The following is a 10,172-nucleotide window of genomic DNA, read 5'->3' on the forward strand; positions in this document are numbered from 1 at the left end:
ATCATCAAAGTGTGGTGGCCAGATATGTTTATTGTAATCATTCAACAGTGTGCCAGACTGAAAAGGTCAAAGTCTGCATAGTTGAAAAGGCAGTTCACTCTGTATCTAAATTAATCAGCTCATCTGTCCCTTTCTAACTCACAACATAACAGCCAGGCCACATCTTCAACACAATAAAAAAAGGAGAAATACTGATCAGTCTTTTGAACAGCATGAACACAGGATTTATAGTGATACCATTCAACATTTAAATGACCTGAACAATACAGTAAAAGTTAAGTGAAGTGCTTTATTCTTTCCCAGACACCAAGAAAAATAAGTAAAGCAGTCAACTAGCCATGCATTTCTTACCCTGACTGAGAGGCCATGGCCCCAACCACTGAAACATTGGGAGGAGGAGGGAGGAGGATTCAAAGGATCTCCCAGGGATTCAGAAGTATTTTCGTTATGACTTGTCAGCCTATATCTCTATGCCCACCTCCAGTGGAGAAAACCTGGCCCTTTCCCCCCTAAATGTATCTGTGGACATCCAGCTGAAAGAGTGTAACTACAGTTTCTTTACTCGATTCGAAGGTACAGTGCATTTCCTTGGAGTGGTGACAAATCTGACTTCGAGAGGGGAGGTGACTGCTTGTTCTCGGTAGATACCACGTCGGCAAACAGCGGGGGTAGTCACATGTTAAATGAAGTCTAAGCGGAGCAGTAGCTTTTGTTACGGTTTGTGTAGTATTTTAAGGTTAAAGCATGTGTTGAGAACAAGAAAGGTGTAAAGAGGTTGGCTGAGGGCAAGTGTGTAAATGTTAGCAGGAAATGTGAGAGGATAGGGAAAAAAAAAAGAAACAGATTTGGCATGTCTCCTGTCCACAAAGTGAGAGACAGTGCATGTGGTGCCTCTTGTCTTATGCTAACAGCCCTGTGGGACAATTTTAATCCTTAGCTAGGGGGAAAAACTGTCCAGCAAAGAGTAGAGGGATCTTCTAATGGCAGTCAATTAAGCATGTGAATGACCTAAAAGAGGCACTCGGGGGGCACAATGCTCAACACGACAACAATGCATAGTGAAGATGATGCATTTGTAAAGAGTGGTGAAACATTGTCACATCTCTAGGTCTAAAAAAAGGATCTGAATAATTACACCGCAAAGTATTAAATCAAAGAGCAGCAGCGAGTAAAGAGAGGGGGAAGAAGTCTTATTAAACCTTTTAAACTCAAATTTTACAGTAGTAAAACAAATATGAGGTGGTTAACACTAAATAAGCTAGGACTAAAGACAGCCTTAGAGCTACATTAAATGTACAGCCTCACAGGCCGATTAGGAAGAAAATCTACGGGGAGGAAGACAGCATTATGGGAGCAGTGAGAGGGGAACAAAATCTCACCTCTCTCCAATAATGGAACGATCCATCTCGTCCCATAAAAGGAGATGTTATTTTACACCACAGGGCCTCTCCTCCATGTGATGTCACCACCCTCACTAAGGCCAAGCCAATCAGAGCCCATCTCTCCGTCAACAACCTCCCTCCCTCCCCCACTATGCCCTGAGCACAGGGCAAAGCTCCCGTGTAGCCTGTTAAAGAGACAGTGCGCCTTTTCCGGCATGCAGGTCGTAACAAACAGGAGACGTTTTCATCAGCTATACATGCTGATGACATGCTGACGAATGTGTTATCATCACATGCTGCAACATCATGCCAATTCACTTCTGGTATCTCTCTGCGGGTCTCCTGTGTTGTTTAGGGTTGATGTTGATGAAGATCTCATCACTTCTACAGCACACTTAGGTCCAGCTCCTGTATCTATTATCTATTATATAGGATGTAAGCCTCTCCGCTCAACAACACATTCACGATATCTAGCATGTTAAATATCGTCGGTGGAGTCTGTCGGGGAGAGTACAGCCAACCAGAGGGCAAGAAACAGGTTGAGGGGAAACCTGGGGCAGAGGTCACAGTTACAATAGGAACTTTACTGTATGTGTCGCACTTGCAACAACTTGGTCTTTTCCCTGGCTTACATCCATTTTTGGAATAGAATTGGGCAAGGTACTGCGTTATTTCCTGTGTCACTTCTTGTGTGTGTTAATGTGACAGACTACACATACTCATTTGGGATTCCTACTGGTAGTGTGTAACCCTGTGTCGCCGGTGAGTTAAGACTCCGGAAAACATGCGTAATGATATTTCATAGGTCATTTTATAATATTTATGATGTGCTGTTAGGATAATGCAAAGTTAGCAAAAGAAAAAGAAAATCCTGAAAACTTAATCCTAACATCAAATGGTGAAATCCATATTTGGGAAACTCCCTTTGACTCAGTTTACATTTTGAAATGCGTACCTTGTCTGTAGACATGACTCGTCGATGGAAACTTTAGGGTTGCACAGAACTGAAGAGCTTCATGTCTTTATGATCAGGGCTCATGTTTTTGGAAATACTGTGCAGTTTTGAATAATTTAATTTTCATACCATATAATCTAATACACACCATTGTCTTTCTGTTTAAGTTCCTACTTCCATGGTGTAGTGAGTTATTTTCAGCACATTAATTATATATGCCATTTATTTTTATAAATAGAAGCAGGCTACTTCTATTGGTTGATTTAATAAATAACAAATGTCAATCTAGAAAATGCAAATGGCACCTACAAAGCAATGGTATACCATTAAAATGAAAACGGATGGATCCTAAAAATCTTGGCACTATGACTATCACAAATGGGCCCAATTTTGCACACAAAGCTGTTTCATGTATGAACCCCGTACAATATCAGGAGAATCAGGCTCGGAGCAGTCCAAAGTTTCTCTTTCACACATGCAGCACAGGAGGGGGGACATGACACAGATAGCACGCCGATTGAGCCGCTTTGTAATTTGGTCATAAAAAACAAATCTCCTGCCCTCCTTTGAATTGGTCTGATGGTTTTGGTGTCAGTCCTTACGGACACAAGTTTCAGGATCTTGTTGTGCAGTCTCCCTTTCTTCCTCAACGTTGGAGGTTTGTTTTCCTCCGCTATTAGCTGACACGTGACATTAAAGTCATTAACATGTTCATATTCATTCAGGTTAATCTCTGCAAATACACAAGAATATAAGCGGCTGTATTCACACGTGCCCACTTGAAGATTAAACTGCCTTTGTACTAGAGAGCTGTCAGGGTAAACTCTGTTTGATACCTGGTGTCCGTCTGAATCAGACATTTGCTTTCTCACATAGCCGGGTAATGTCTGGATAATTTAAGGTTGGCAGTGCATGTGTGAAAGGCAATGTGTTAAAAATATGGTGTCATTTTCAGTCATCAGTGTTTATACAACATCTGTCACATTAACCATTTCCTGCATTCATAAAAATGCTGTTTACAAAGAGTATTTTATAATGCATCAGAACAACAAGTTCCCATTAATGGGTACAGATGGGTAGTCAGTGCCACCTCCCCTGGTGCTTTTGAAGCAAACCTGCTGACAGCAGGCATTCCAGAGGGAGGGTCCATTCAAATGCTGCAAACCTGCCTCAAGCAGCTGTTTTGGGACGAGTACCATCAAGACCCCATCCTGCTAGGACATGGTTTCCATCAGAAATGGCCCAAAAAAAAAGGATTTTAGAAAATGCAATTACTTTAAATTAACACTCTATTAAAATACACAAATGGTGAAATACAGTAGACTGCAAGTTTAAGACATTCATTGATAATATGGGTAATGAATAGGTCTTTTTTATGTAAAAGTGTTCCGTCGATGTTTGAGAAAACAATGTCAAAATCAGGATCGAGTCTGGTGTATTCAGAATTCTTTAGTTCCTGCTTTAGTAAAAATACTTCAATAGTTATATGCGGCTTCATATACTGCTTATATCCTTTCATTTAGGCATTTGAACTGACTCGCTGCCTGGAATGCCTCCACTCAGCAGGTGTGCATTATCTGAATCAGGGGGTATCCAGCCTAGTGCTGTGACTGTTCTGCATTTTAAAACAAATCAATGATGGATCAATTAAGCAGCGTTTTTTAATTTGACATCCAGCAAACCCATTTACAGAGAAGTGTCATTAACAATAAACACAACACACTGAGATGCCAATATCGAAATGCGTTTTGAAAACTGCACAGCTAGCTAGCTAAGATCTTTTCCATCACTAATTTGTACATGTCTTGTGACCCCTCAAACCTCCAAACTCTGAAGAGAAAAATAAAGTCAGATGAGCTCAGTAAGAAAATGCTGTCATTCACTCTGACCCTCTCCACCTATATCTGAATCATGGTAAGATCTTTTTACAGTTATAAACTCAGCATGTTCACTACACTTCAATTAAGTGTGGTTTTATAGACTTGGATAGCTCCATTGTAGGATAGCTCCATTATTCTGAACATGTGAAAATGTTTATCAATGTCCTGTTAAAATTCTTAGGGTTAACCGCAAAATCACACAGACTTCATGAGCAGGAATGTCAGTGATTAATTAGTAGGGGTGTATACACTGGTATACGTCTAATATCTCCTCTCGTAAAGCCTTAAAACCATTAAAGGTTTGAATTTTACTCTGCAGTTTGTTAATAACAACAGTAGTAATGGGAGCAAGAGGAGCATTTTTCCAAATGTGTGAGTGATACCTAGTTAAATTGGATTATGCTGCCAAAAAATGGCACATGTCACCCATTTAAATAAAGCTTTCGTGTGTGTGTGTGTAAATATATATATATATGCTTTTAATAATTTTGCTCATTAATGTAATGCCGACAAACACATGGCATGTGAAATCCACCTTGGCTTGGTCAAACTGATCAGCCCTCAGTTTTATATCAGGCTCTCTTCTAGCCTCAAGTCTCAGTCAGGAAACTATAACAACACAGCTGAAACCTGACAATTAAAACCAAAAGGCATCATGGAACTTAAATAGCATCAAGCCTGCAGTCATTCCTGTTTATCACATGTGTAAACAAGATAGGTCCAGAATTACGCCAACAACATTTAGTTGTCATAGGGTTTTCTGTACTGTATAATAATTGTCCATATAATCGGTCACAATCTTATTCCTCAGAGAGCAGTCTGGGGTAAATTTGACACTGGAATATCTGCCTGCCTAAAAATAGAAGCATGTTAACCTATAGCTTATTACTCTGAACCTCTAAATAACCTATCACGCTCACCAGAGCAAGCGCTTTGATACGTGCCGTGGCCAAACGTGAACGTGAATGAAGAGATCAGTTGATGCAAAAATTAAATTGTATGATTCATTAATTGTGGCCTTTGCCATGCATGTTCCTGCGCAGAAGATTACGTTACAATAAAAGTTTATTTTGACCCATTTATTATAAAAATGTTATACACTAGAGATAAAATTTAGAGAACAAATTATAAATACCTGATTTATTCTGACAGTTATTTTTGTGTGTGCGTATGCGTGTATATATATTTATTACACATGCATCAATAGTTGCTTTACTCTCATTTTACTCTTCTGGATGCATCTCACTAACTGGGATTTCTACTAATCTCCCCGTAAAGCACTTGGCCTGCTGTGAAAAACATTATCAGTACTATTACTGTTATATTAGTCTTAGACTGACGTTATAATTTCCAGACCAATATTATAGCTACATCTTAAAAGCTCAGATGTGTGCCAGATCTGTGAAATTAAATGGCCTTAATAAGCTTCACCTCCATTGGACTATAAAGCCAAATCTTGAGAGCTTAACTCACATCATAGAGAACAAAAGCTGAAGAACAGATGCGTGAGGTCAGGACACCGTGAGTAGCATATTTTTCTGCTGTGTGAGCAACAGTACTGAGGGATAAAAATATAAAAAAAGAGCTGCTGATGTCTGATTAGAGCTGAGCTAATTAAAATGTGAGACTCTGGAAGAGCCTTCAAACAACTTACTTTCGACAAGCTTCTCTTTATAAAAGGAAATAATATTTAATTATAAACTTGCAGGTCCTAGCGGAAGACACACTTAGCTCTAATTCTGCTTAAATGCAGCAGCATCTGTAAAATAAACCAGACATTTGCTGTAATACCTTTTTAACTTCACATATTAATCAATTGTGATAATCAAAGGGAGTTAAAGATGATAAAGATATGATAAATAAGTATTGTATAAAGTAGACATGGACTACTCAGTTTTGAGACGGCAGCCTGACAATCTTCTACAATTACTAGTTGTTGTCTAACAGTCTGGAACTAGGTATTGCTCATTTTCCAAATATCCAGCCTGGAAAACCACACTGTACTATTACCGCAATGTACTATGGATGTGTCAAAGCCAAAGAAAACAGGCACCCACTCCTCTGTCTGGCATGGACAAACAAGTCACAATAACATCTCAACAGAACATGTGCATGATGTGCCCTTTGCTTGGCTACAGAGGAAACAGAGCAAAAGCTGAACAGGAAGCAAAGAGGATTTCACAGTAAGCTGCGTCACAGGGAGCACAAGAGAACAGAAATAAAACCTTTATCAGCCATAATACACTGATAACATTTACATGGGAGGTGCATTATGAACATTACACACTATTTCAATGAGGTTGGTTATTTGGTTGCTTTAAAGAACTTGTTTTGTACCGTTACTGTCATTGGGAGTGATCTCATTTTTGTCCGACAAATGTCTCATATCGGCTTAACATTTCCCTAGGTGCCTCTGTGCTAACCCTAGCCCAAAACTACAACACCCAGTTATCTTGCAGTCACATGCTTCTCCCTCATCTCTCTACAACATCTTTATTGAAACCCAGCATGCAACATAAGCTATTGCTCTTAAATAAAATGTGAATTCTTATTTATTTTTACTCCAAATTTAGGTCAATTTTATCAAATGTTAATGCTGGTTTTTGGTCAGAACAGCTGTCAACATCAGTTTCTATTTAAGTTTCTGACATACTGCTATCATTATGTTACACCCTTCATGTCAGTTTAGCAAAGGCATGATGCTTTAAGCTGCTCTTTTTACTGCTAAACATGGGAGTAGATTTGAATGTCATCAAACAGTTGGATTGCCATGCAACATTATCACAAAATGGTGTAAAAAACATGTTGGATTATGCAACATGTTTTACAGCCATTATATCTACTCAGACTGTTCTTAAATCTATTGGTGTATTCTAAAAAATAGTTTTACTTGGCAATTTCCTTTTACAGAGTAGTGCCTTAAAGTATATAGTGTCACTGTCAAAGAGTAGGGAGTCATTTTGTCTTGCTTTTATTAAACATACGTGCACTATCATCACTTCTACATTGACATAAAAACAGTCATAGACTTCCACTCACACTGTACACTTCAAACACAACTGCACCCACAACTCAAACAAACCTAAACCTCAATCCACAACCTGACTACAGTTGTTGTTGTATACCTGCCATAAATGAGTTCATGACCTTAGGCCTCCCCCAACATGATGGTGTCCACCAAGATAAACAAGCTGATCGCTATATCCTTCTCTCCACTGGCCAATAAATACTCTGCAAGATACAGACAAGTAGCAGTGCTATTCCCAATTGTCACTTACTTACTTTAACTGTGGACTTATGGTGCATTTTCTGGCCCTTCCCCCAACTGTAGTACGTAAAATGGCTTCCTAGAAAAGCATATCAGCTGTCCTTTTTTTACGAGACCAAAGCTAGACACATTAGCGTTACTGTTGTCATTCGTTTTTACTCTGAGTCATTATGATTTCCACTTGAGACAGCTGAAGAAGTTGCACTGAGAGTAAATCTTATGTAATAAATGCAGGATAGGATGTGCTTGAGGCTACAGGACAACAAACCAAAAGTTTTTGCTAGTCACCGTTAGAGAAAACCGACGACTGTTATGGGCCTAGGGAGAAGTTCAGCTGTGTTTGTTTACGGCAGAGAAACTCTTAAGCAGATAGTCAAATGATTTTTGCTCGTATTTGAATTGTCCAGCTTTAAGAGTTCATCTATTTCATGAAGCTTAAGTGCATAAACAGATATTTGCATGATAAACACTGCGAGTGGCTAATGTTTAGCGTCCACTTGATGTCAAGTATCAAAACAATTACTTCCTTGTCGATAACACAACTCTATTGACGTTAATAGTTAGCTAAACTTAGGCGTGTAAGGTTATGTCAACCACGGCTAAACAGAGAAAACAAACATCAGACGTCATGACGTGATAGCCGACATTAACGTTGCATGAGCAAACACTATCACTACGATGTTTGTCTTACTTTTCGAAATAAAAGTAACATTAAATGTTATAATAATTTACACAATGACTGTTTGCCATAGTGAAAACTCAAAAACAGGTACAATATTTGCCCGTTTAGCCAGAAGCTAACACGCTACCTACAGCACTACCTGTATCATTTGCTGTAGCATGTTAGCTTAGCCACTTCAAGTAGTAGTAGCGTTTGGGGGGCTAGGCTAGCGGCTAGCTATTGAATTTTTCAGAGGATATTTAAATTAACATTCTCTCAAAATGTCACATAACCACAGGGCACAATTAATCACCAAATAACGCCTTTTGTGATATTTACCATCCTTACCTCTTGTCTTCTTTTTAGGCCCAAACCATTGTAGCTATTGGAAAAGCTCTTTTCTCTTTGTCTTTTCCACTTCCACTTCCACGCAAAATGGACTCAGCAAAAACGCTTTAACAGCTAAAACACTAACATCGAATGGATGGTGTCCATCTTTTCTTTAAAACGCAACCGCGCGTCGAGTGGAAAACCAAATAAATTCATTTTGCCTGTCGTTCATTTCTATTATTCCTGAACAGAAGTGAGTGATAAGGTAAAGGCTGCTTAGCTTAGTTAAGTAGCCAGCAGGTACCACAGACAGGACTACTGGATGCATGGATGGCAGCAAAGCGGTGCTGCCTTCACTTGCTGTTGGAAATATCCACTTCTTCCTTATGGTGTTGAAATGTCCCAAGCCATCCACCCAATCAAGTAAACAAGATAGGGAAGTTATATCTTTGTAAACGTGACAGGGAAAGTAGGTCTTTTTGGAGCAGTATGGACGATGTACCATCTAAATACCACTGACTGTACCTCAGGTTTTATATACAACTTGAAAGAAATTATTGTTTTGACCAGTGGCGGACTAAGGCTGTCTAAGGAGCAGGGGCGGGGAAAAAAGGACACCAGCGCACACAAAAAAATTCTAGCATGTAGACTTTAGAGAGGGGAAGTCCCCTTTTCTGGTGGACCACCATGACAACTTATTTCTTTTAAAAATATGATGTTAGTTTCGGAAGCCCTAAACGGTCATACATAACATACGTTTTATTTCCTCTGTTTTCCTTTGATAACGAGATAATTAATTTGATAGATAATGAATGAGACGTGATAGGCCTGAAATTTCCATCACACCTGACATGTCATGCCTCATAAAGACTTCTCATATCTTGAAGAACACTATATCAACACTGACAGATGATTTCAGTTGGTTATTTACTGTTATGAAATTAAACTGTAATCTGTATATATTTGTTTCTGTTCTGGTATTCATGTTGTTGTAATATAATATTGTTGACAATAGAGTTTGTTAAAAAAAAACCTTAAAAAACCCATGTAGTTAATGAGGACATCAGCATCAGGCTCACTCACGCCTCCGATAAAGCTGAAGCATTACTAATCGTCTTCTTACACGACGCACACTAATGTGAACATTAGCTGTAATAGAAAGGCATAAAGCTGTTTCAGCCTGTCAGGCCTTGATTGGAGAGATATGCGATGGTGATGCTTTGGCTGGTTTATTGGGACGCTTGAATATTCTCCTGCTCCTCTGACATTGCTACACTGATTCTCCAGATCTAAAATAATTGATTTTGTTATAACGGAAAACATAGGGTGAGAAGTTCAGCCATCCGTGAGGAACTCGGAGTAGAGCCGCTGCTCCTTTGCGGTGAAAGGAGCCAGTTGAGGTGGTTAGGGCATCTAGTAAGGATGCCCCCTGGGCGCCTCCCTAGGGAGGTGTTCCAGGCACGTCCAGCTGGGAGGAGGCCTCGGGGAATACCCAGGACTAGGTGGAGAGATTATATCTCCACACTGGCCTGGGAACGCCTCGGGATCCCCCAGTTAGAGCTGGTTAAAGTGGCCCGGGAAAGGGAAGTTTGGGGTCCCCTGCTAAAGCTGCTGCCCCCGCGACCTGACCCCGGATAAGCGGATGAAGATGAGATGAGATGAGATGAGATAACGGGAAAACAGAGGAAATAAAATG

At 39.7% G+C, this 10,172-nt stretch overlaps 1 protein-coding gene across 4 annotated transcripts in view; it reads right to left on the reverse strand.

The window, feature by feature from the left end:
• aff4 (AF4/FMR2 family, member 4) overlaps positions 1–8,749 on the reverse strand; it is a 32,068-nt gene extending 23,319 nt beyond the window's left edge. For 2 of the 4 annotated variants that reach the window (XM_083927338.1, XM_083927337.1), the window contains exon 1: positions 352–491. In XM_083927338.1, the coding sequence (XP_083783464.1) occupies positions 352–368 (17 nt within the window). In that variant the 5' untranslated portion in view covers positions 369–491. Of the gene's footprint in view, positions 1–351; positions 492–8,485 lie in introns of those variants that run through there. The other 2 variants (XM_083927339.1, XM_083927340.1) reach the window with 2 other exon arrangements.
• Between the last annotated feature and the right edge of the window lie 1,423 nt (positions 8,750–10,172).

The sequence above is a fragment of the Echiichthys vipera genome (genome assembly GCF_963691815.1).
Source record: "Echiichthys vipera genome assembly, chromosome: 14".
Lineage (NCBI taxonomy): Eukaryota > Metazoa > Chordata > Actinopteri > Perciformes > Trachinidae > Echiichthys > Echiichthys vipera.